Below are 27,630 nucleotides of genomic sequence, written 5' to 3'. Positions count from 1 at the left end.
TGTAACGTCTGTAATTTATAATTTAAGATACAACGATAACAAATATAAGAAAACACCTACACTCTCTCTTAGTTCAAGAAAAAAAAGAAAAAAAAAAAAGAATCACGTTGGCCTTGACCTTCGTAGTGCACATAGACTGCGAGACTTGGCGCTGCCAAGGTCAAACACATTATTATTAATCATTGATTTTTCTTTCGTTTGAAGAGCTCTTCTCTATGATACTAATGCGTGCTCAGTGCGTCTCAATGATTAAAAAAAAAAAAACAACCTCCCACTTGTGGACACAGCGGGGGTGGGGATAACTGGTAGAGCATATAAAACAAATTTAGATTACATCTAACATTAAAAAAAAAAACATGCCTACAAGGAGATTTGAACTCCCACCATGATTATGTTCCAATGTGTGACTAGCTCAACGACCTTCCTAATATTTCAGATGAATAGATCTATGTCTTGCATAGTTGCTCATGGCTACTTCATCCATGCAAATGCAGGCGTTCACATCAAGACATGTACAAATGTTGTGATAAAAAGAAAATATTCAAAAACGTCAACACCTAAAACAATCCTAATATGTGGTGCTAAAAAAAGCGACACACTTAATTTTTTTTCATTTCCGTAAAAAATAACAATCGTTCATATAAATGGCTCTATTTTACTCCCCAGACGACCATCATCTTTGTGATGATCCTGATTCCAAGTTTCTCGGTGTTTGGCTCAGTGGGCAACATCCTCAGTCTTCGTGTGCTGGTACACCACAGGATGAGGAACGCTACCAACATGGTGCTGGCGGCTCTGGCCGTCTCAGACTTACTGTTCTTGTTTCATGCCTTCTACTTTTCATTCCTCAAGTTTCTACTGCAGCGCAACCCGCCGGCCGGGGAGTACCTCAGGTAAATGTTATATCTTAGTGGGAGTAGTGTCTTCGGGTAAATGTCATGTCTTTGTGGCAGTAGTGTCCACACGTGTAATATCATGTCTGGGTTGGAATAGTGTCCAGAGATAATATCATGTCTTGATAGGAGTAGTGTCCACAGGTAATATCGTGTCTTGGTGGGAGTAGTGCCCACAGGTAATATCATGTCTGGGTTGGAATAGTGTCCAAAGATAATATCATGTCTTGATAGGAGTAGTGTCCACAGGTAATATCATGTCTGGGTTGGAATAGTGTCCAAAGATAATATCATGTCTTGATGGGAGTAGTGTCAACAGGTAATATCATGTCTTGGTGGGAGTAGTGCCCACAGGTAATATCATGTCTGGGTTGGAATAGTGTACTCGGGTAAATATCATGTCTTGGTGGGAGTAGTGTCCTCGGGTAAATATCATGTCTTGGTGGGAGTAGTGCCCACAGGTAATATGTCTTGGTGGGAGTAGTGCCCACAGGTAATATCATGTCTGGGTTGGAATAGTGTACTCGGGTAAATATCATGTCTTGGTGGGAGTAGTGTCTTCGGGTAAATGTCATGTCTTGGTGGGAGTAGTGTCCACAGGTAATATCATGTCTGGGTTGGAATAGTGTCCAAAGATAATATCATGTCTTGATGGGAGTAGTGTCCACAGGTAATATCATGTCTTGGTGGGACTAGTGCCCACAGGTAATATCATGTCTGGGTTGGAATAGTGTACTCGGGTAAATATCATGTCTTGGTGGGAGTAGTGCCCACAGGTAATATCATTTCTGGGTTGGAATAGTGTACTCGGGTAAATATCATGTCTTGGTGGGAGTAGTGCCCTCGGGTAAATATCATGTCTTGATGGGAGTAGTGCCCTCGGGTAAATATCATGTCTTGGTGGGAGTAGTGCCCACAGGTAATATCATGTCTGGGTTGGAATAGTGTACTCGGGTAAATATCATGTCTTGATGGGAGTAGTGCCCTCGGGTAAATATCATGTCTTAGTGGGAGTAGTGTCCACAGGTAATATCATGTCTTGGTTGGAATAGTGTACTCGGGTAAATATCATGTCTTGGTGGGAGTAGAGTCCTTATGTACTGTCATGTCATGGTGGTATGAACAACCCAGTAACTCAGATCTAGCTAGATTAAACGTAAAAAGGTACTGTCATTGATGTAATGACGATTATCGTGACATTAATTTGTAGGATATTTGTGGGCACATTTCTCGTAGAAATGACATTCATTCATAAACAGCATTACAGTACTGACTACTTGACTTCACATCAACTTGTTTCATCAATACAACTCTACTTGATAAAGTTATTACAACGTCAGCTAACTATTTCAACTAGCAAATCGATTTCTCATAGGACCTTCCGGTTCACTATAGACATTTTCACACTCTGTATTTACAATGAGGAACAATAAGTGAACTATTTATATTTAGTCTGTGAGAGTACGCAAAGCAGGCTTTTTTCTTTCCGTGAATTATAAAAACGTATTTTTTTTCTTTTCCAATTAATTGAACAATATTGAATTCTCAACAAAACACGCTGGCTAATCTCATGCTAATTAATCAGATTCAGACTGACCTAGTTCTCTGCGCATATCGAGGCAGGGGATCTGGTGTAAGAAATATGTCTCAAATGTTTACATTTCATGAGCTGTGATTATACTGAATAAGAAGAAGACTTCAACCAGATTGAGAAAGTTTGAGTTTGTGATTAGATTGTGAAAAGAAATCCCAATGTTTAAAAGTCTTGCCAGAGTGTGTATAGTTCATTTAGTTCAAGCAACCTAAATTAGAGGAGTTGAACGGAACATAAACTATCAGCTTACATTCGAAAAGTGACAATGAAAATAAAATTCTTCTTTAAAAAAAAAACGACTTGTATTACACAGTGGAGATTAAGTTCTATTTCTAAGCTCTGTTTGGTTTCTCTGATATGCTAGATGATCTCTTGCCCGAGAGTTGCCCCAAGGGCTCTCACTCAATTAGCACTACTAGCCTGCGATATGCTTAGAATTTATTACCGCCCCTTGCTGCCACGCCCAGTATTGATCCAGCCAAGCTGTTTGATAAAAATGACTTATGAGCTAATCAGATCCAGTGAATAAATCTTTTTTTTTTTTGTTTCAATTTCAGAGTGATGACTTTCCCTTTGTTGGGCTCCTACGGGAGCGTGGTGACAGCGCGGATCACAACCTGCTTGACAACCATGCTGAGCGCCGAGAGGCTGGTGGCCGTCTACTTTCCCATGAAGGCCAAGGTCATGTGCGGGAGGGTCATGACCACCACCTGCATCATCCTGATCTACCTGGTCACGGCGGTGGTGTTCATCCCCATGGCGCTCAAGTACTACGGCTTCTGCAAGACCATCAACAACCAGACCATCTACGGCATGGGTCTGACCGAGCTCGGCCACAACACCGTCTTCTACCTGGTCTACGGCAACGTCCTGAACGTCCTCTTTCGCCTTATCCCCATCCTCGTGCTCATCCTGGTCAACATACTCATCGCCTGCGCCATCCACAAGACCTGGTCCATACGCCGGTCCATGTCCAACGGCAGCTCGGCCACCTACGAGCAGAACCGTATCACCTTGATGCTCCTGATGGTCTCGCTGGTCTTCCTCGTCTGCATCCTCCCCGGCGCCATCCACAGCATTGTCAACCAAATGTACAAGCAGTACTCAAGGCAAGGCTCGCAGAGCAACATCTACGACGTCATGGGGAGCGTGACGTACTTCCTGGAGACGGTCAACTCGTCCGTGAACTTCGTCATCTACATGGCCTTCAGCACCAAGTTCTGCCGGACTTACAAACAGATCTTCTGTTGCTCCGGCCGGAGGAGCATCAACAGAAACTCCGCCAGGTCCGTCATCCGGTTCTCCTCCCGCCCGCAGATGGGCTCAAGGTCGAGCATGACCAGCTATCGCGAACTGTACTTCCTGAATCAGCTGGGGAAGGGGAAAATCTCCAGCTTCGCGGAGCGAGAAATCAACGGCAAGCCCGTCAGGAAGAACGGTTTCGTCAACGGCACCGGAAGCATCGTGGAGGAAGGCGGAAAGAAGATCTTCAGAAGCAAGTACTCCATCAGCGAGAGCTACAGCGGACACAGCCACAGCGGGCAAAGCAGCCAGGGTAAGCTGGACAGTTCCAAGGGGGAGAGGTACAGCCAGCAAAGTGCCCATAGCAGCCACAGCGCCGAGCCAACAGCAGAGGACATGTACAGTTGACGGTGTCATACTGCATATGTGTAGAACCAGCTGCACATCTGCAATGTGTCCAAGACTCTCACCGGATCACTGCACACTCGAGTGGTCCACGCGGAACATCTCCTACTCAAGTACTTCACGAGACTTTGTCGTCTCACAGGGACATTAGGCACTAACCACGATGTGCACTTTCACCGTATGAGTTCAACTCCAAGAATTGTTGATGTGCTCATTCTTCAAACGACACGATCTGATTTGTGATTGGGTGGTTATTTAAAACAACAAGCTCTGCTTTTCGTCCTTTTTCGTTGCCTAAAGGTTCTTGAAGATATTCCATTCAATAGTGGAACTGGATATGACAAAGCTATTGGAATAATATTTTCATCAATTGGAAAGTATCAAATGAGCAGTAAATAAGACCATTTCAGTTCCTTTTGGATATAAGGTTATTATCATTACAAGGTGGACAATTCAGTTCGGATATATTCTTATCTAGACTGGATGGATAGTCACTTCACAGAGATCAAGTTGACACAAGTCTAGATCAGATATGGTCCTTCACAGGCTTTCCTTGTAACACGCCTACACACACAGACACACACAGACAACAATTCAGTAGCCTGCTTATTTAAATCGTCTACGGTGACGGACAGAGGTAACAACACTCACACGTAGTATTTAACTCCGCTAACAAGAAGAAGAAGAATGACATATTTTGCAGTAAGGTTAACACACACACACAATCGGTGAATTTCGCTGGTGTTTGAGACACCAGCACAGACACTATCCTGTTAGATGATGTTGCAATGTTGTATTTAAGTCAACAGACGTTCAATTCAAGCCTAACGTTCACGTACAAACCGATAAGACCGTTGTGTTCATACAAGCAGAAGGCCATAATAATTAAACTGTGTTTAGTTCTATACATTTATTTAGTCTTGCTTAATAAAAAAAAATCAACTCTGAGCTAAACTAGAGCGACATTAAGGATTAGGGATGACACAGCTTGAGGGCGAAGGTCAAGGAAAGAGTAACAATCAAGGACCCCCCCCCCCTCCAGATAACAGACTGTATCGATATATATCTTTTCTGAGAGTTTACACACAAAACACGTACAAAGAGAATGTCCATTTCAACCTTCCGCTCACAGCAGACTGACACAAGACACTCCCCCATGGGACGCCATATGCTTCCGTTGCCCATGCATACATGGGTCAGGTCAAAGTTCACATCCGGTGTCACATGAACCAAACACAGTAAAACAAGATTCACACAGACAAATCGAACCATGGTCGGATTTAAGGGAGGGCAGGCGGTCGGGATTTCCCCAAGAAAGGGGCCTCCCACAAAAATATATCGGAATTTCGACGCGTCAGAAACTTTATTATTATTTTTTTTACCATTTTTAACGCTAACACTTTAAATCTTACGTCGGGGGAAACAATGTCACGTGATTAAGAAGTGTCCGCTTGTAGTTTCTAGCATCTCGGAATATGTATATACCGGAACAGCTCCTGATTTACCAAGAGCCTTACCCTCCACAAACTCACTTTTTTAGAACTAAAATATGTATATGAAATATATTTTTAAAGGAGATTGAGATTAAATGTACAAACACTGTAGCTCTTTCTTTCTAAAATATGGCATGCTTTTAGATACAAGTATTTGTATTCATAAGTGGATCATTATTCAAGCTTTCGAAAGAGTGTAGGGGGCCTACAGAAAAACCTTGCCCCTGTGCCAGAGGCGTAGTGGGGGAGGGGCAAGGGAGCGCGATGCCCAGGGCGCCACCCTCAGGGGGGCGCCACACGCAGCCTTTTTCTATGTGATGTTCACGGAAAATTTGGGAGGGGGGCGCCAACAATGTACCTTGTCCCGGGAGCAAGTTTTGCTCACTACGCCTCTGCAGGGGGCCTCCGCATACTTCAATCCGGCCCTGAATCGAAATATCCCCCCAAAAAACCCCCACAAAAACGCAGAACAAAAAATAGTTGCGATTTAAAACAAAGAAAGATCTAGTCCTACAAGACTAAGTATAATGTTCATTTAGCTCCTACAAGCTACTCATCCTGGGTATTAACTTTTGACTATCTCAGGAGTGATACATTTACATACGCATGATCCGATTCTCCATTGTCAAAAATGTAATTAGTATATAGATTTATAAGTGAGCATCAATAAGAAAAATATATGGTTGAAGGTAGCGTTTCTTTTGTAAATACCAAAGCTATCACTATAGGGCATTTTCTCCTTAAAAGTATTGTTATAAGTAAAATACAAAAAAAGTTTAGAGAGTAATGACATTTTGTAAGAGTGATTACTTTGCTCTTTATGACTAATGAATCATACATTTAAAAAAAAAATTATTTATTAACTAGCCCATATTTCCTTCACCGAAAAAAAATCCTGGTTACGCCCTTGTTTAAATCTATTCGGTCTATATATAATTCTACAATAGTTATATGGATCCAGATTAACAAACATAAAAAAGACAGAAGTCAAGACTGAATTGTACAAAAGGCAGTGCGCAAAAAAAGTTCCTGAACTTTGTTATTTAACTTTTTTAGTGAATATTAACAGGAATGTTGTCAACGGCTATGAATAATTATGCAAAATGTCAAAAGTTGATCAAAGAATGTTAGAGAAAAAACGTATACAAACTTTGTAAAATTAAAGTAATTTGATGGTACCATATCCTTCAGACGTTGCGATGATGTCAATCTGTTTCTATGGCTATGTCACGTGCCCAGCACAACGATCAGCCGCCATTATTTCCCCAAATGTTCTCCAGGTACCCAGGTTGGACTGAAGTTAGAAATCCCAGGGTTCACTCGAGACCCTCTGGGTTTGGAAGCTTAGTGCTTAGCCATTCAGCGACAACGCCCCCAGTAAGGGGTTAGCAAATCATTAAAAAAAAAAAAGCTCTATCTCTCAAACACAAGGCACTTCCCCGAAACAGACTTATCTATGTATCCGCCGCCGTAAATATATCAATGCGAGTATCAAGATTAATCTCTATCAGTAAACATTTGTTTCCACTGCTCTTTTCTGTCGGTATTGCAATAAATTATTACCAACTATCTAACCAAAACAAATGTTGCCTCATGTTTTGTTCATGTGTCATGGAAACAGTAATATCGAAAGTTCAGGACTAAAAAATAAATAAATAAACAAATCGCTGTGTACAATAATAGAACATAGTGTTTATATAGTCTAATCGTATAAAAGCGAGAGGGCTAATATTCCTCAAAATTTTGTTAATAAACACATAAAAGAGACTTGAGTTCTTTCAAATTGTTCTATAAATCCAGTTAGTAAGTTAGTTCTACCAGTTTGGTTCTGTGGATTGAACTGCAACTAGAATAACCTAGGGATGGGGGTTCGACTTTTTTTTTTACCACTAACTCAAAGTTTGTTTTAAATGAAGGGACAAGAGAAATAACTCGAGGCGATCAGTAACAAGTTCGATCGTCTAGATTCATTTGACCTTTTTTTTTTTTAAAATACCTCTATTCAAGTCAGAACTTCATGGAAAATTCAGGAACCTGGAAGGCTGATCTCAAAAACGGCTTTAATCATTTTCCTATAAATTTAACAGTTGATGTATATCGCTGAGAAGAATTACTAGCTCGTCGGCCTCATGGGGAAAACTCGAGTTTGACCGTTATAATTTTTCTAAGTAAAAAAATATATGTAAATTTGGTTTGAGAACTAGACTAAGATCTAGAGCCAACATCCGTTTTCAAAGGACAATCGCGTACTTGGAGGCGTATCGCGTTCGGGTATTTCCAAATATCAGGCATTATTGATTCAAGAGTTTTAAAAAAATAAGGTTCAGGAAAATGTGTGTGCATCGTATTCAAAGTCTAGATTTAAAAGGCCTATCATGGGCCTATCATTGGAAAACAAAACAGGGCCTAGTAAGCTGTACTGTAAGACAAAAGTTGTTTATTAAATTTAAAGTTGCTTTCAGTTTATTGAAATGTTATCTAGCTCTACATATATTTACGTAAATGTAATACAGTTTACATCCAGATTTTAGATCAGGAATAGATCTAGATCTAGACTAGATCTTAAGAGTTCTAAAACAGAAAACTAGTTCTAGATGTCCACATTGTGTATAAATAATTGCAAAAGTTTGCATTACCAGCAGGTCCAATGGATGACATCGTTCGTTCAAGCAGCTGACGTCATCACAAAATCACGTGTTTGATACTCGGTTTGAACGAAACAATTTTAAAAATTATTATTATTTTTTAATTTTATAATATTTTCAGTTGCATAATTGAGATACAGTCTTTTATTTTTTAAAGTAGGCCCTAATTTAAAAAAAATAATCTTTCTCTTGTTTGGCCTAAGATGCAAACACTGCCGCTCCGGAAATGTTCAAATTAAAATCCTTTTCTCATGGCATTATTATTTCCCTTTGATTTGTTTCGACTGATGACGTACCATTTTAGAATAGGATCGTCTGCAACGCGTCGTCTTTCCCCATTGGCTGAGCCTTATTCTCCTTGTCCAGCACAGTTTTAATAACAACACGACGACAATGGATACCACGTGACTCGGACCGAATGAATAGAAACTTGGGTTCATACTTAGCTCAATCGAAATAGTGATAAAGAAGGGCGGTCACTCTAGCTACAAAAGCCATTATGTTAGCAGACGGCGGTAAAGTAAAAAAAAAAAAAAAACACGTTGTAATTAATTACGTTTTGATACAGCTTCGACCAAATATACATTTCCTGACGATATTATGTCTCCGAAGTAAAGTATGCATAACACACACACACACATGTTGCTGGATCAAAATTACAAGAAAAATAACAGGTTATTAATAGGTGGGATGACCAGGGCATATGACATACTCAAAATGTTCTAAAAATAGAACGCACTAGACGATGTCATTGCTAGAAGGGTCAATTTAAAGTCAATTGGGTTTTCGTCTTTCTATGCACATACATCCCCTTACATAAGTGGTTCTCAACCTTTTAAGCTCGGCGACCCCTTTTTACAATCCCTCACTCTGTCGCGACCCCCCCCCCACCACACACACATACAGCAATAGAAGAATGGGCAAAAACAATCCATATTTTCGATGGTCATAGGCGACCCCTGGCAAATCGTCAATCGACCCCCAACGGGGTCGCGACCCACAGGTTGAGAACCCCTGCCTTACATACACCTTCTTACATACATCACAAAAAGGAAAAAAAAAGGGGGGGGGTGCGGGTTTAGAAACTTTCACGGGGCACAACTGCGAGGAGCAAATGTTATATTGATGAACTGTAGGTTAGAAAACAAACATGATTCTCAAACTAAAGCAGGAAAATGCTCCCAATCATCCCCGTTAAATTCATAGTGGAACATACAATGGAAATCATGGGGACTGCTGTTGAATGAAACCAAAAGTGCACGCCAGAAACTGCTTTTAGCGGAGAATAAATTGAGTTGTCTCCCCTAGCCCACCTCATACTATGTCGTTGTCCCTGTCTCTTGCTGTCGTCAACGATGTAGATGTTGAAATGTGCTGGCAATCATAATCCCGAATGCACACGCACACACCTGATCTAGACATGTTTGTTTCTTTGGCCCCACCACTGACATCGGCCTGGACCAAATAAATGTTTTGTTCCCAGACTCATACGAGTCAACGTGCAGCCAAATAGGATTTACTCCAGTGATCTATCCATCCCAGTGGCGCTACAGCCCAAGGAGGGCTCTGTTTTGCTTTAGCACACATCTCTCCATTCTGATCTATCCTGGGCTTTACGTCTCCATGCACCGGACTTTGAGCTGTTGTAGATCTGCCTCTACGTCATCAAGCCACAGTGCTCGTGGTCTGCCCTTTGGGGCGCCTGCCTTTTTGTTTTTTTGCAGGTGAACAATCCTTGCTCCTCTGTTCTCTGACATTCTTTCGAGGTGACCTGCCAAGCGTAATCTGTTCCTTTTTATTTCCTTTCTCTTCCATTGATCTAGGAAGCCGAGAAGATTGGAGGCAAAGATTCGAGTTGAAACATGCGATCCAAAGTGTTATGTTTGGGGAACGATTTCAACTTAAAATTGATTAGTTTGTAATCTTGTCCTAAACCAATACCGGGCACTAACTGTTTCTATTAGGATTCTAAGTAGCAGACGTTTCATTAACAATGAAAGCTAATACGTCCTGCACATAAACCAAACTCAGAAGTTTTACGGTCTGATTCGGACAACCTCTTCAAAGTAAAAAAAAAAAAAGTTCCCTTTTCAGACCTTGCAATCTATATGAGCAGATGATATAATAATACGGGTCACCTGTTTTTTATAGGCCCAAGGTTAACGATGGGTGTCATGTGACCAGCTCGACGACCAACCGCCTTTTACCTTTCCCCAACTTATGTCAGGCACCCAATAGAGCTGGGGGAGCCCTAAAGATCAGGAAATTAATAAACCCAGTCTTCTAAACACCTGGGCTCGGAAGCCAAGCGCTTTACTAAGACGAAGCCATGACAAAAATAAAACGTACACTATGTATCGAACATCGTTTAAACATCTCGACACACAGACACACACAAATCACACACACACACACACAAATCTCTCTCTCACATACGCAACAGGTTTTACGTGAAACTAAAAAAGAAAGCGGGACCCTGGAAAGAAACAAGATTGTGGTGAAGATCATTGTGCATAATTTACTTCTTGTTTTTTTTTTTTTTTATCAGTTGTTTGTTTGTTAACTATGAGCTGATTGGTCGATGTTGCTTATGTTAAACCTAGTTTCATACATCAATGTTGCCTCGATGATATGTTTGTTAATGCCACATTCAGATTGTACAAATACATTGTGTACATGTACCATCCCACTTCAGTTCTTATACAGCTTGTTACATTCTCTCAACAATGACGAGAAAAACCAATAAAAGAAATCTTTCAGACAATCAAACCATTCTGTTCTTTTCTTTTTTTAAATATATAATAATATTAATAATAATTTTATTTCTAAAGCGCTGTTAACAAACAAAATATGTAGGCTCAAAGCGCTGTAATAACATTACAAACACAACAGTGGCAGTCAGAAACTAATCTAAAAAAGTGTTTAACAAGTAGGTCTTAATGTTCTTCTTAAAAGTGGTGTAGCATGTTGTCTGTCTGAGATTCAATGAACATGTTGCGCCGCCTAAAAAAACATTATGCCCTTAAAATCACACGCACAACATTACCATATTTAAAGAAACTTTTTGAACAGAAATGTCTAAGAAAAATCGGAAAAAATCTTGGAAGACAACGGCCACCCGCTCCAACATAACTACGTCAAGTCGTCGCGAAGTGGGCGACTGCTGTCAATCAAGACAAGAACAGAGCGGTACAAAAACTCGTTCGTTCCTCACTCGGCCAGACTCTATCACCGCCACTCGTTGATCAGGAAACATGAAAAGGACCAAGATGCCTGTGTGTAGTCGCTGAATGAACTCTTAATGTTGTGTCTGCTTCTTTTGTGTTGTCTGTATATGAGAAAAGAGTCCTTGTAATCACAACAAATTTCCATAAGGATCATTAAAGCAAGTCTTAGTCTTAGAAGATAAGACTGACTTGAAACAAATTCATCAGTAAATGGCAGACACCAAGTTGGAATAACGGTGAATGAAAAAGATAAAAAATATTTCGTTTCGTTTAGGGACATGGTGTGCATATTGGTTCTACTCCAATGTTGGACATTCACAGTTCAATGTTGCACCAACGAAGTTCTTTTATGTGGCGCATAGTAACAGCTAACAATGCAGACAAATTCCAGGCATTCACCAACAGATGCTTGCGACAAACAAATGGTGTCTGGGGGGCCAAACAAAATTTCAAACTACAGCCCATGAGAAACAGCTCAGCGAGCACCAGTAGAAGAGTTCTAATGAGACGAACTGGACTGAATGCGAAGAACAGCAGACGACATTGCAAGTTCAAAGACTCAAAAAAGGTTTACTGCTGCAGGGGTAAACGACTGTATAGAAAATACGAAAAACATGCATATATGTAACCCTGCCGTAGACTGGAACCCACAGGGAAAGAGAAAGTCTGGAAGACCAAAGCAAACATGGAGATCTGTGCACTAAGAAGCAAAGACGGCAGGATAGACCTGGACCCAAATGAGGGGCATTGCCCAGAACAGAGTTCGATGGCGAAGTACTGTAGCGGCCATATGCTCCTCCCCTGGCAGCATAGCATCGTTAACAGTTAATAGTAAAATAATCCTTTTTTTTTACCCCAGAAAACGTCTACTCGAGTGTTGGAACATGTACGAGAATGAATACGTTTGAAATTACATCTTGATAGGAGAGTGGGAAAGGGGAAAATGAACGTGTAAAATATTCCACCCAGACAGACAGACAGACGAAGTGAACTAAGATAAGGTTTGTATATAAAAAAAAAAAGTTGCGCCAACAGCAACAGTGAGTCTGTCACAAGAATGGGGTGGGGAGAAGAAAAAAAAAAGGTCACCTTTCAATAAACTTGAACTACTTTTTTCCAACGGACGGATGTCGGGAGTCCCTGGGCTCGTTAGCAGACTTAACGAGGAGTTGCCTATCAGTTAGAGAGTAACTCTTTCTCTCTGAGAGATTACGATGTGTCTCATAATTATAATGGGCTACTTGCCCTTGATTCTTCTATTCCTATTACGTGCTACAAAGTTATGATGTAATAAGTAGTTTACAAAAAGGGGGGTGGTGGGGAGTTTCAAACCAAATGAAAAAAAAAAAAAACAGTTTTACAGTATTGAGAAGACATCCATCTATCAGGTTAATTAGAGGCCAAGCCACAGAACTCAAATGGTAAGACGGGTTGATAGATCAAACTTGACAACAGAACATTTCAATACTACCATTTTGTTCTAATCATGTTTCAATGAGAACTCAATAGTATATGAAGTGTTAGGCGCTTTTTAGGCTGATAAAATCGAACGAAAGTAACACTCAAATAACGAAATCCAATAACACAGGCGAAACGCAGAGGCGTAGTGGGGGGGGGGGGCAAGGGGCACCACACGCAGCCAATATTTCTAAGTGATGTTAATGGATGGGGGGGGGGGGATAAAGTACCAGTAGATCAAAAGTAGCTTCATTTGTGACTTTCACACCAAAAGTTAACCACAGTAGTCTGCGCTTTGTTGACATTCTTATTTTTAAAGATTCTGTTAAAAATTCCGAAAGAGAGAGAGAAGAAAAAAAAAAAGAAGGCCAAGCGATATGAAGAACTGTGATGGCGATACCGTGGAACCTAAAGAGGCACGTTCGAAAATGAGAAGAGGAAGGTTGGAAGAGATGTGGAAAATAGACGAAATCAATGTCAAGGACGTCATACTGAAAGGTCACAGTAGTCAGTTATTTCATACAAACTATCTTGTGCTACAATGGAAAGATCTATCGGTACCCAAAAATGCACAATAAATATTAGATCTACATGGTTTTAAAAATACTTTGTTCATACTTCCGTATTTTGGTCACCGGATACACCGAAAAGGTTTGCTATTTATGGATTGGCTCCCTTGTATAAAAAAATGTCCAATTAGGGAGTCAAGGCAAACACTAGAAGGGCGTAACAGGCACGTTGCCCTTAGTTTTGTGGTGGGGGGAGAGGGGAGGTAACTGCTCGCCACATCACTTTCAGAAAAGTTGCACACGTTTTTTTTTCTTTCTTCCTTTGCTTTGTCCCCAGCAGACGACTCTGCCACCCAGCGCGCTGGAAGACGTGCCGCCATGTTGTAGACATCGTTCGACCTCTGTCTCTTCGGTCAGTGATTCTCAACTTCTTGTCCACGGACGTCGTTCGACACGTGTTGTTTCTTCTTCCTTTGATTTGTCCACAGCAGACGACTCTGCCACCCAGCGCGCTCGAAGACGTGCCGCCATGTAGTAGACATCGTTCGACCTCTGTCTCTTCGGTCAGTGATTCTCAACTTCTTGTCCACGGACATCGTTCGACACGTTTTGTTTCTTCTTCCTTTGCTTTGTCCACAGCAGACGACTCTGCCACCCAGCGCGCTTGAAGACGTGCCGCCATGTTGTAGACATCGTTCGACCTCTGTCTCTTCGGTCAGTGATTCTCAACTTCTTGTCCACGGACGTCGTTCGACACGTGTTGTTTCTTCTTCCTTTGATTTGTCCACAGCAGACGACTCTGCCACCCAGCGCGCTCGAAGACGTGCCGCCATGTAGTAGACATCGTTCGACCTCTGTCTCTTCGGTCAGTGATTCTCAACTTCTTGTCCACGGACATCGTTCGACACGTTTTGTTTCTTCTTCCTTTGCTTTGTCCACAGCAGACGACTCTGCCACCCAGCGCGCTTGAAGACGTGCCGCCATGTTGTAGACATCGTTCGACCTCTGTCTCTTCGGTCAGTGATTCTCAACTTCTTGTCCACGGACATCGTTCGACTCGTTTTGTTTCTTCTTCCTTTGCTTTGTCCACAGCAGACGACTCTGCCACCCAGCGCGCTTGAAGACGTGCCGCCATGTTGTAGACATCGTTCGACCTCTGTCTCCTCGGTCAGTGATTCTCAACTTCTTGTCCACGGACATCGTTCGACACGTTTTGTTTCTTCTTCCTTTGCTTTGTCCACAGCAGACGACTCTGCCACCCAGCGCGCATGAAGGACGTGCCGCCATGTTGTAGACATCGTTCGACCTCTGTCTCCTCGGTCAGTGATTCTCAACTTCTTGTCCACGGACATCGTTCGACACGTTTTGTTTCTTCTTCCTTTGCTTTGTCCACAGCAGACGACTCTGCCACCCAGCGCGCATGAAGGACGTGCCGCCATGTTGTAGACATCGTTCGACCTATGTCTCTTCGGTCAGTGATTCTCAACTTCTTGTCCACGGACATCGTTCGACACGTTTTGTTTCTTCTTCCTTTGCTTTGTCCACAGCAGACGACTCTGCCACCCAGCGCGCTTGAAGACGTGCCGCCATGTTGTAGACATCGTTCGACCTCTGTCTCTTCGGTCAGTGATTCTCAACTTCTCGTCCACGGACATCGTTCGACACGTTTTGTTTTTTTCTTCCTTTGCTTTGTCCACAGCAGACGACTCTGCCACCCAGCGCGCATGAAGGACGTGCCGCCATGTTGTAGACATCGTTCGACCTCTGTCTCCTCGGTCAGTGATTCTCAACTTCTTGTCCACGGACATCGTTCGACACGTTTTGTTTCTTCTTCCTTTGCTTTGTCCACAGCAGACGACTCTGCCACCCAGCGCGCATGAAGGATGTGCCGCCATGTTGTAGACATCGTTCGACCTCTGTCTCTTCGGTCAGTGATTCTCAACTTCTTGTCCACGGACATCGTTCGACACGTTTTGTTTCTTCTTCCTTTGCTTTGTCCCCAGCAGACGACTCTGCCACCCAGCGCGCTTGAAGACGTGCCGCCATGTTGTAGACATCGTTCGACCTCTGTCTCCTCGGTCAGTGATTCTCAACTTCTTGTCCACGGACATCGTTCGACACGTTTTGTTTCTTCTTCCTTTGCTTTGTCCACAGCAGACGACTCTGCCACCCAGCGCGCTTGAAGACGTGCCGCCATGTTGTAGACATCGTTCGACCTCTGTCTCTTCGGTCAGTGATTCTCAACTTCTTGTCCACGGACATCGTTCGACACGTTTTGTTTCTTCTTCCTTTGCTTTGTCCACAGCAGACGACTCTGCCACCCAGCGCGCTTGAAGACGTGCCGCCATGTTGTAGACATCGTTCGACCTCTGTCTCTTCGGTCAGTGATTCTCAACTTCTCGTCCACGGACATCGTTCGACACGTTTTGTTTTTTTCTTCCTTTGCTTTGTCCACAGCAGACGACTCTGCCACCCAGCGCGCATGAAGGACGTGCCGCCATGTTGTAGACATCGTTCGACCTCTGTCTCTTCGGTCAGTGATTCTCAACTTCTTGTCCACGGACATCGTTCGACACGTTTTGTTTCTTCTTCCTTTGCTTTGTCCACAGCAGACGACTCTGCCACCCAGCGCGCATGAAGGACGTGCCGCCATGTTGTAGACATCGTTCGACCTCTGTCTCTTCGGTCAGTGATTCTCAACTTCTTGTCCACGGACATCGTTCGACACGTTTTGTTTCTTCTTCCTTTGCTTTGTCCCCAGCAGACGACTCTGCCACCCAGCGCGCTTGAAGACGTGCCGCCATGTTGTAGACATCGTTCGACCTCTGTCTCCTCGGTCAGTGATTCTCAACTTCATGTCCACGGACATCGTTCGACACGTTTTGTTTTTTTCTTCCTTTGCTTTGTCCACAGCAGACGACTCTGCCACCCAGCGCGCATGAAGGACGTGCCGCCATGTTGTAGACATCGTTCGACCTCTGTCTCTTCGGTCAGTGATTCTCAACTTCTTGTCCACGGACATCGTTCGACACGTTTTGTTTCTTCTTCCTTTGCTTTGTCCACAGCAGACGACTCTGCCACCCAGCGCGCATGAAGGACGTGCCGCCATGTTGTAGACATCGTTCGACCTCTGTCTTTTCGGTCAGTGATTCTCAACTTCTTGTCCACGGACATCGTTCGACACGTTTTGTTTCTTCTTCCTTTGCTTTGTCCCCAGCAGACGACTCTGCCACCCAGCGCGCTTGAAGACGTGCCGCCATGTTGTAGACATCGTTCGACCTCTGTCTCCTCGGTCAGTGATTCTCAACTTCATGTCCACGGACATCGTTCGACTCGTTTTGTTTCTTCTTCCTTTGCTTTGTCCCCAGCAGACGACTCTGCCACCCAGCGCGCTTGAAGACGTGCCGCCATGTTGTAGACATCGTTCGACCTCTGTCTCCTCGGTCAGTGATTCTCAACTTCATGTCCACGGACATCGTTCGACACGTTTTGTTTTTTTCTTCCTTTGCTTTGTCCACAGCAGACGACTCTGCCACCCAGCGCGCTTGAAGACGTGCCGCCATGTTGTAGACATCGTTCGACCTCTGTCTCCTCGGTCAGTGATTCTCAGCTTCTTGTCCACGGACCACCTCGGGTCGACCAGCAAAGAGTTCAATGTCTCGAGTGTGATGATGGGAGCTATTGTTTTCAACAGGAATGGTAGAGCATCAGAATTTCATTGGATTTACTTGCCTACGTTACCTTTGACGTTACTTATTTACTAAGCGACTAAAGGCAGCACGGAAAACCTTCTCCCAGATACCCCCTCCCCCCTCCCACTGTTCCACTAACGAGATTGGACCATAGCGCTCTGGGCGTGCTATTAGCATGAAAAGTAGCGCTATATAAAAGCTATAATTTTTTTTTTTTACTTAAGTTCTAAAACGAACAAGGAGTGAACGCCCTTGCCCGAAGAAAACAGTCAAACGAAAGAGTGAAATTTGTTCATATCTATTGATGCCATAGTTGGCTGCCTGGCCGTATGCGCGCTGGACTGTCGTTCGGACATGAAGATGGTCCCAGGTTCATACCCATACGCTCCCCCCACCCCCCGTCGTCCTGCGGGACGTTTGGACTAGGAAGTAAATTATCTTCAACTCTGAAGAAACATCCGAAAACATGTCAAACATTGTACAAAAACATGAGAGTCTAGTTGATCCCACATGCACAGACCTGTCTTTTAGATTAAATTCTTACGAATAAATTATTATATTGCCTTTAATGTAAAGTACGAAACTTTGTATGGAAACATTCGCATTTTTTACGACTGGTATTTTTAATGAAGAAACACATTTCAATTTTTAATTTGAAGATGAAATAAATTTAAAAAAAAAAGTATTTTATTAGTTAGACTTTTTTAACGCGTGTCAATCATTATATTTGGGGGGGGGGTAGTCGTATATAATCAATTAATTAATTGCAAAGCGTCATACAAAACAAAGACTTCTAAGCCGACTCGTGCAACAGTACACCAGGGGGACAACAATTACATATCAACTTTCAAACATTCGCAAGAGACATTGCTTCCGCTCCTGGCACCGCGACCCACACACCCCCCCCCCTTTCCCGAGGCTCAGGCGGAGACCTCATGCCATGTCGGTCAAGTCCCCGGCACCAAACATAAACAACAGGCAATTAACGCCCACGTCGCGGCCGCGCGTGTGTGTGTCCACTTCGACTCGGGATAAATGATAATGGCCACAATATGAAGCCCACACAACAACAACCCCCCCCCCCCGCAGGATCAGATCCAACCCACAGGCACAGGAGGAAGAATAACGCGTGCCGTACACGAAACCAACAAAAACACACAATGTCACATCAATACATTAAGTTACGAAAAAACAATATCACGACGTTTTAAATACTTAGAAAAAAAAAACAAAAAAAAAAACCCCACAAAAACCCAAAGTTAATATAAGGGGAATAGCTTCACGTTTACAGCCGTGTCTCTAAATACTGTAAAATTTATTTCCATTTTTTTAAATATCAAACAAAACTAACTAATTACCAATGATTAGTTGTTGTTTTTTTACTCATTCGTGTTGTGTTTGGAACAATGAATAATTGTGCAAAGGTTTAACTTGATCAGAGAACGGGAAGTGGGAGAACATTTTTTTAAGGAGAAAAACATCTATTTGTAAAATGTTTGACATGTTTTCGGATGTTCCTACAGAGTTGAAGATAGTTTACCACCTAGTCCTAACCTCCCCGCAGGACGACGGGGGATGGGAGCGGGCAGGGTTTGAACCCTCGACCGTCGAGAAATCCGAACGACAGCCCAGCGCGCAAACCGCACGACCAGGCAGCCATCCTACAACTAACGTGCACAGAAAATTGTACAAGACAGGCAGGGCAGAGGGAGTGAATTGATACAAGCTTTGCAACAAAACCTGAACCAACTGCAAGGAAATATTCTGATAAACCAGTCATGTCCAACAAAGGTCGACCTTTTATGATTATCATATATATATTTATATATGTATATAACAAGGCTTGTCTTCAAGTCCGAAGATTAGTGAGGAATGCAGTATTTCCCCATGGCTGCGCAGCCCCAGCTGTGACCTGCATATTTTGCCACGTCCAGGGCAAGCATAATCATTGTTTGCAGGTGGTCGATTTAAATTCTCTTTTCGCCGTCTGCGTTTGTCCTCGGGAGCGGATTTTCTTTTGGTCTCCAATGTGTATCCCGCTGTCTTCGTGAGTGACCTCCAGCTGTCTCGTTCTGGAGCCGCATGCCACCAGGTGCTCTCTTCTGTGTCAGCCAAGGAAAGTTGACGCCTAAGCTGGTCTTTAAAGCGTCTCCGTGGGGCACCTCTGTTACGTCGACCACCTTTTAGCTCACCAAAAAAAAAGACTGCCTTTGGGCATACGTTCGTCTCCCATACGGGATACGTGCCCTGCCCAGCGTAACTACACAAGGACATCGCTGTTTGTAGTGCGGGTCTTGCCACCGTATGCCCATGTATAGATATACATCGGCTACAACTTTAACCCTTTTCAACCTTAGGGGCCATCAATATTTTCCACCCGCACCACCATTCAACTTCATCTAGTTCAATGGAAACTGCGGCTTTATTTTGCGCTGTGGACAGAGCCACCAAAGAGTTCGATAGTACTGAGTCGAGTATGCCGACCACGTCCTCCAAAACTGCTCTCTTTACCAAGAGGCCCATATAAGACATTGGCCCCAAATCACCCCAATAGAAAGAAAACTATATGGAGAGCTCCCTGATTTGGAAACCACTGCGCAGTTCATCTCATGTATTGGTCTAGTCATCTGAACACTCCAGCATAACAATGAGAACGATGGAGAAGAAGAAGAACTGTCGAGTGTCGGATATGATCCGCAGGCCGTAGTTTGGGCAACTCTGAACTTATGAAGAGCAAAAAAAACGCATGTATTAGTCTACCTTTAAAAAAATAAACTTTCAAAAAAATATCCAGTTCTGGCGTGAGTCAGCTGTACAAACAAAATTTCTGACAGATGCCATTAGCCAGAACTTGATCCAGTCTGCCAGTCAAGAGTTGTTTGTTTCCAGACATTCTATACGACTGAAGTATTGAACTGAACAGTGGAGTCAGCTAAGGGTTCAACTGGAAGAGAAACAAACCCTCTGAGAAGTGACAGATTCAAATAAGAAAAAGTTAGTTGACCTAAAAAAATAAAGACTATTAGTTTAGAAGCTCGGAAACATTCGCATTCAGTCGAGTCGAACACTTGACTTCCTTACCCAAGACGTGACAGACAAGAAGAAATGGAGCTTCAAGCTTTAGGTGCCGAGACAAACGATAGATAAACATGACATGTGGCATATGCAGCACAAAAGTTTATTAAGAGAAGAAAGTGAGAACTTTTGGTGAAAGTGAGAACCTCGTGGTGAAAGTGAGAACTCGTGGTGAAAGTGAGAACTCGTGGTGAAAGTGAGAACTCGTGGTGAAAGTGAGAACTCGTGGTGAAAGTGAGAACTCGTGGTGAAAGTGAGAACTCGTGGTGAAACAAAAACACTGAGGAGGACTCGAACCGGACACATCGCCTAGCAGCGAACAGGAATCTGACTTGACCACCCAGGTCCCCTTAAAAAAAAAAGAACATTGCCTGTTAGAGTAAAATTAATTGTACCAACAATGTACACAGTATACTTGTGTTGCAGCACGTACAAACTGGTATTTAACAATCTCCACACTTTGAAGTACACACACGCACACACACACACACAAATGTTCGCATGCAGGCGAATAGAAAGATAATTCCGAGAAACATTTGCAATTAATTAATTAAAAACTATTTTGTAATCTACCAAAACAAATATTAATTATTCTAAACTGATGGCAGTGTCTTCGATTGCGTACATTAGGGATGGGTGCAGTGTTTCACAAAACCCAGATGTGACCTACATATTATGTCTCATCTGATGCAGACAAAGCCGTTATTCCCTTTGTCTGCTTACGTTTTCTTTTCGTCGTCTGCCCCCATCCAAGGGCCTTTCTTTGGGGCTCAAGTGTTTGTCGTCATTCTAGACAATGCCTAGACAAAGTAGGAAACATAGAAGTTAGTTCTTACTTTGCCTATAAACGCCTGGCCTTCTATAGAATACGTAGGCGACGCAAAAAGTTCCATAGAATACGTAGGCGAGACTAAAAGTTCCATAGAATACGTAGGCGAGGCAAAAAGTTCTATAGTATACGTAGGCGAGGCAAAAAGTTCTATAGAATACGTAGGCGAGGCAAAAAGTTCCATAGAATACTTTGGCGAGGCAAAAAGTTCTATAGAATAATTAGGCGAGGCAAAAAGTTCTATAGAATAATTAGGCGAGGCAAAAAGTTCTATAGAATAATTAGGCGAGGCAAAAAGTTCTATAGAATAATTAGGCTAATTAGGCGAGGCAAAAAGTTCTATAGAATAATTAGGTGAGGCAAAAAGTTCTATAGAATACTTAGGCGAGGCAAAAAGTTCTTTGGAATACTTAGGCGAGGCAAAAAGTTCTATAGAATATTTAGGCGAGGTAAAAAGTTCTACTGAGCGCTGGATTTCTTCCTATGTCGGTAACGATAATGAATTGTTAGTGAAAATGATAAGAGAAGTAACTCCAATGTGTGGCGTCAAGTCTTTTCCAATTACGATTTTGAAGTCAACCACCGTTCAAACTTGTACATGCCCCAATAAAATATTTATCCAAGTTCTACGTTCTGGAGAGTCATTTCATTCTACTATCAATCTAGGACCACACTGAGCTCATCGAAACTAGAATCAACTGGCCTATACATTAGCCTTCCATCAAGCACAAATACTACAATCACTTTCTTTTCCTTTAAGCAGGACAATGATGTTTTTGGATTAACTGTGTCCTAGACAGAAACCAAAGAACCGCAGAATGTCAGCAAGTGTCTCAGACACACTAGTAACTTGACACATCGAGACACAGCAGGGGGTGGGGAGTGAAATGAAGCAGGGTGGGGGCGTTTTCAAGGGAAATTGATTGTAAAGGGGGGATAACTAAAAACGAGAGAGATATGACAAGAGATTGGCTACTGAGAAGTTAATTAATCGGTCAGGTTTCAGCAGGAGCCCAATCCTTGCACAGCTGATGCCAACGTACACTTTTGGTAGGAGTCTAGAAACTGAATTCTACTGCCGTGTTTCCAGGCACAGTTGGGGTAGTCAAGCAGCAAGTCAAATCTCTCCTAATACTACTGTACACTTTGGGTCAAAACAAAATCTCTCCTAATACTACTGTACACTTTGAATCATAACAAAATCTCTCCTAATACGACTGTACACTTTGAATCATAACAAAATCTCTCCTAATACTACTGTACACTTTGAATCATAACAAAATCACTCCTAATACTACTGTACACTTTGGGTCAAAACAAAAACTCTTCAAATACTACTGTACACTTTGGGTCAAAACAAAAACTCTTCAAATACTACTGTACACTTTGGGTCAAAACAAAATCTCTCCTAATACTACTGTACATTTTGAATCATAACAAAATCTCTCCTAATACTACTGTACACTTTGAATCATAAAATCACTCCTAATACTAATGTACACTTTGGGTCAAAACAAAAACTCTCCTAATACTATTGTACTACTTTGGGTCAAAACAAAAACTCTCCTAATACTATTGTACTACTTTGGGTCAAAACAAAAACTCTTCAAATACTACTGTACACTTTGGGTCAAAACAAAAACTCTCCTAATACTATTGTACTACTTTGGGTCAAAACAAAAACTCTCCTAATACTACTGTACACTTTGGGTCAAAACAAAATCTCTCCTAATACTACTGTACACTTTGGGTCAAAACAAAAACTCTTCAAATACTACTGTACACTTTGGGTCAAAACAAAAACTCTTCAAATACTACTGTACACTTTGGGTCAAAACAAAAACTCTTCAAATACTACTGTACACTTTGGGTCAAAACAAATACTACTGTACACTTTGGGTCAAAACAAAAACTCTTCAAATACTACTGTACACTTTGGGTCAAAACAAAATCTCTCCTAATACTAATGTACACTTTGGGTCAAAACAAAAACTCTTCAAATACTAATGTACACTTTGGGTCAAAACAAAAACTCCTTCAAATACTACTGCATACTTAGAGTCAATCAAATGCTCTTTGTTAAAATTTAGGGATGAACCAAAGATGTTCATCATTAAAAAACACAAAAGAACCCAACAACCTAAATCTTGTTAGTACTAAGCAATAAAAAATGAAACATAAAAACTAATAAGAGAAGAAGACAATCCCTTATAACAATTATCTTAGCTGGACTCTAATCATGGTGGAGATAATTTCACTTTGACCATAAGTGATTGCACTATTTCCAATCTGGACATTAATATCAGAGTTCACTTAGCTGGCTTAGTTGCAAGTAAAAGTAGTTGGCCATTGTGCTAGCCACACAACACCTTCATCAACTTTTAAATGCACCCCGTGGACCACTTAAGTGAGTTACTCCCAGAGATGAATTTACTTACAGGCAACATGGGCTTAAAGCCTAGGGCCCCCCACTAGATAGTAGGGGCCAAATAATATTTTGAAGAAAAGCAAATAAATTGCATTATTACAATGGGCCCAAGTCTCAAAGAGCTTAGGGTCTATGGGGTGAGGTGGCTGAGTGGTTAAGCGCTTGGCTTCCGAACCTGGGGTCCTGGGTTCAAATCTTGGTGAGGACTGGGATTTTGAGCTTCGGGATTTGTAGGGCCCCCCCTGAGTACGCCCAACTTTAATGGGTACCTGACTTTAGTTGGGGAAAGTAAAGGGCGGTTGGTCGTTGTGCTGGCCACCACCCTCGTTAACCGTGGGCCATAGAAACAGTTGACCTTGACATCATCTGCCCTATAGACCGCAAGGTCTGAAAAGAAATTTATCAAGTGTAAATCCAGTCCTGCTTACTTCAACACAGGAGAACAAATAAATGACCACCAAATACAAGACAAAATAGCTAAACTGGGAACTGCAGCTGAATTTAAAAAAAAAAAAAAAAAAGAACCCTGTTCACCGCCATCCTCTGATATTTTGACTAGGATGTAAAAAAATTCATTTCTAAAGGAACATCCAAGACATGCCAAGCAAAACATCGATTACTATTTATGTGTCTGGCTAGGAGCTAACCAGCTTTATATAATCCCATAGCAAGTAAGTCTACTGTTATGTGTTGACTTAGTATGTGAGACATAAAAACACTCTAGTCAGATTGAGTAACTACAAAACACTAGTTAATACTCTGTTGTTCCCCCTTTAAAACCGCAATACAAACACAAGGGTCTGTATTCTCATATCGTACATAACAATACCAGAATACATAATCAAATATGATACAAAAGAATAAGGGTACAATACGTACTGGGTATATGTATCCATATGACACTGATACTCCATCATTCATGGACAAAAGAATAAAAATAAAAACACAAACCTTGTTTTGTATTAGTTTACAACTGCTCTAGAAATGTTATTTTTCAGTCAAGTAAACAATATACTTAGAGATTAAGCCAGTTTTAAGTGACCTATAAGAGCAAGTAAGCTTCGACATGTTGGTAGATGTTAAGTATGTGTATTACTTTGTTACTATATTATTCAAGATAAATCAATTCACAATAAAAAATTAAAAAAAAAAGAAATGCACCAATTCATGACCAGACTCATTTGTCCCTTACAGAAATACAAATGACTTCATGAACTAAGGCAATTTATTCACCTGGATGCCTTGTGATATAGCTGCTTAACATGTGGGGAGTGCATTAGACAAAAGGTCACGGTAGGTCACAAGCATACATGACTATGAATGATGTATTTTATGTGTGGCCCAATCAAGCTTGGCGGAATAAACAAATAACTCAATCTCGTGAGAAGAAATCTATAAAATATGCAGAAAAATTAACTCAATATTGCCTGACAAGCAAAGATGGAAATGAGACAAGAAGGAAGGGAGTTAATCAGACACAGCCTTGGCCTAGGTACACTCTATTACCTCCCTTGATATACAAACCTCAGCAGAAGTCTGCAGAATTCAAAGCTATTTCTGTTGTGCAACATCAGATCAATATAATAAGAAAAGATGCTTTTCGTTTTTTTTTAGTAAAAATTGGGTCAGCATCATAAGATTTAAAGAAAGAAACACTGACAGCATATTCAACACAACAAATTCATAACAAACGAATATTCACATTTGACTAGAGTAAACCTTTAGTTAAAATCACTAAATCTAGAAAGCCTTCAGGATGGAAGACTTACAAGTAAAGGAGCAATTGTACATAACACACTGAACCATAATCTTCAAATACAAAAACAAAATTTAATAAAATACACAGAAAGACACAAAGATAAAGGCACATTTCTCGTTACATATGCTAGGACAAATGAGTACAAATCCTCCATCTTCCCTAATGCTATTAGAGCATGGAATGAGTTGACTGAGCCAGCCAGGAAAACCAGTGACTTGGCAGAATTTACATCATTGGTTAATATGCATGACTAGATGCATGAGGCGTAAGACATAATATTTTTTGAAGTAACGTCTGTATTAGATAAGGTAAGATAAGGTAAGGTAAGGAGGTAAGGTAAGGTAAGGTAAGATAAGGTAAGATAAGGTAAGGAGGTATGGTAAGGTAAGATAAGGTAAGATAAGGTAAGGTAAGGAGGTAATGTAAGATAAGGTAAGGTAAGATAAGGTAAGGTAAGGTAAGATAAGGTAAGGTAAGATAAGGAGGTAAGGTAAGGTAAGATAAGGTAAGATAAGGTAAGGTAAGATAAGGTAAGGTAAGGTAAGATAAGATAAGGTAAGGAGGTAAGGTAAGGTAAGATAAGGTAAGATAAGGTAAGATAAGATAAGGTAAGGAGGGGAGGTAAGGTAAGGTAAGGTAAGGTAAGAAGCATATTTTTTTTAGATAAGACAATGTTAAAAAAGAAAAAAAGGGGCTAGAAGGGAGTGAGAGCCTTTTACTTGCTCTTTTTAGCCAGTGCCATCTGTCATCTAGAAAAGTGGCAAACGTACTGCATAACATAGCAAAGCATTTCTTTGGAAAACACAAGCAAAGTTGAGAGGTCCAAGAATGTACTGTTTAACCCTTAAAGTGCTGAGCCTTTTTTTTTTTTACAATTCTAGTGTTTTGAGACTAAACTACCAAACATGTTTAAAGGGTTAAGAGGAAACTCTGGGCTGTCTCCCAAGTTAGAAGGAACCTCTAACAACCAGTCCAACTCCTGGTCCTCACCTGTGGCTTAGATGCGGCCCAGCCAAAATGTTAGCACTGATGAGAGTAGGGGCAAAGGTGAGCAACTGGTGACTAAACCAGTTAGTTTCAGGCGACACTGTGGATCCCAAACTGTATCGGTTATTTGCGATTACTTAGGGGCGAACAGCTGCATGGAAAAGGAGGAACTATAGTTTGGGTAATTATGTTCATTAAACAACGAATGTCCAGGCTTTCCATGAAATGTACCATAGTCATTCTATAACAGAAAGCAGGGACCTAAAAAAAAACTAAAACTTTATGGCAATATCAAAAGGTTATCAAGGCATGCAAAGACCATCTTTCAGGGAACAGTATCAGGAAAAGAGATGGGAAGAGTACATAAACTAATGGATGGGCCTGTCATTGAAAGAGATTTTATCCAAGACAGAAGACAGATCATGTGTGGTGCCAAAACAGTTTAACTGACTGTTTATTATGTGATGTGTGTATGAGTGTGTGTTTGTGCATTGAAATTTATTAGACACTAGGACATAAAGAAATATTTACAAATATAACTGTCATACTTTTTTTTTCATAGTAATATGCTAGCGACAGAGTGTGATGTAAACAATTACAAACTGAAGGTAACATACCGAGGTAGATACAAAAAAAAAAAAAAAAAGCCATTTAGATTCAAACAATAAGATTTCTAAAAAGCCATATTGTAAATTTGTTATTTGTTGAAAGTTCAGATTATTTTAATGGTGTTAAAATAACCACCACTATCTTTAAAAATGACCAACGTCACATCGGTAAAAAAAAACTAACTTAAATAGACATGGGGCTTCAAAAGAAACAAAAGAAGGGGGGGGGGGGTCATATCTAAAAGCTGATAAATAGATTCAGACTGTCAAATTGTGATAAATTTTTAAACAAATACAATTAGAAATCAATAGCTAGTGTAATAAAAGACTAGTGTTAACATTATTAAAAGAAAAAAGGGTGTATGTCAAGAGATTATTAACTCTGTTGCAATTTTAACTTAAATAATTGCATTTCTAACCAGTTTTATTAATGTGAACCATTGAACTTAGAATAACTAGTGTTTGGATCACATGTGTTTGAGATCATTTTGGACCATATGTTTTTTTAGATCATTACAATTCAAGTTCTATTTTAATTACCAAAGTGTAAGGCCTACTTTCAAACGTACATCACTTTCAAGTGGAAACAATAAGTCGTCATCTGTCATCTCCCATCCACATAACAATGACCACACATTACAATGACCACACTAAAACATAGATGTACTCACATATTTGCCTAAAAAGGAACGGTTATCTCCATCTTGGTTTTTCAGCTTTTCTTGCTCATCTCGTTTAATTTTCTCAATGTACGTCTGGGTATCAGGACTGAAAGGGGAAATAACG

The 27,630-nt window shown here is 41.3% G+C and overlaps 2 protein-coding genes across 2 annotated transcripts in view; one reads left to right on the top strand and one right to left on the bottom strand.

Moving 5' to 3' along the window:
• The window catches only part of LOC106072556 (probable G-protein coupled receptor B0563.6), a 52,021-nt gene extending 40,980 nt beyond the window's left edge, over positions 1 to 11,041 (top strand). The window contains exons 3-4 of the mRNA XM_056043848.1: positions 667 to 893; positions 3,045 to 11,041. Coding sequence (XP_055899823.1) covers positions 667 to 893; positions 3,045 to 4,137 — 1,320 coding nt within the window. The 3' untranslated portion in view covers positions 4,138 to 11,041. The remainder of the gene's footprint in view (positions 1 to 666; positions 894 to 3,044) is intronic.
• The window catches only part of LOC129928657 (ER membrane protein complex subunit 10-like), a 95,494-nt gene that overhangs the window by 63,112 nt on the left and 4,752 nt on the right, over positions 1 to 27,630 (bottom strand). Inside the window, exon 6 of the mRNA XM_056043850.1 lies at positions 27,516 to 27,612. Within this exon, the coding sequence (XP_055899825.1) occupies positions 27,516 to 27,612 (97 nt within the window). The remainder of the gene's footprint in view (positions 1 to 27,515; positions 27,613 to 27,630) is intronic.

The sequence above is a fragment of the Biomphalaria glabrata genome, chromosome 10, assembly GCF_947242115.1.
Source record: "Biomphalaria glabrata chromosome 10, xgBioGlab47.1, whole genome shotgun sequence".
In the NCBI taxonomy this organism is placed as follows: domain Eukaryota; kingdom Metazoa; phylum Mollusca; class Gastropoda; family Planorbidae; genus Biomphalaria; species Biomphalaria glabrata.
This window is presented reverse-complemented; position numbering and strand designations above follow the sequence as displayed.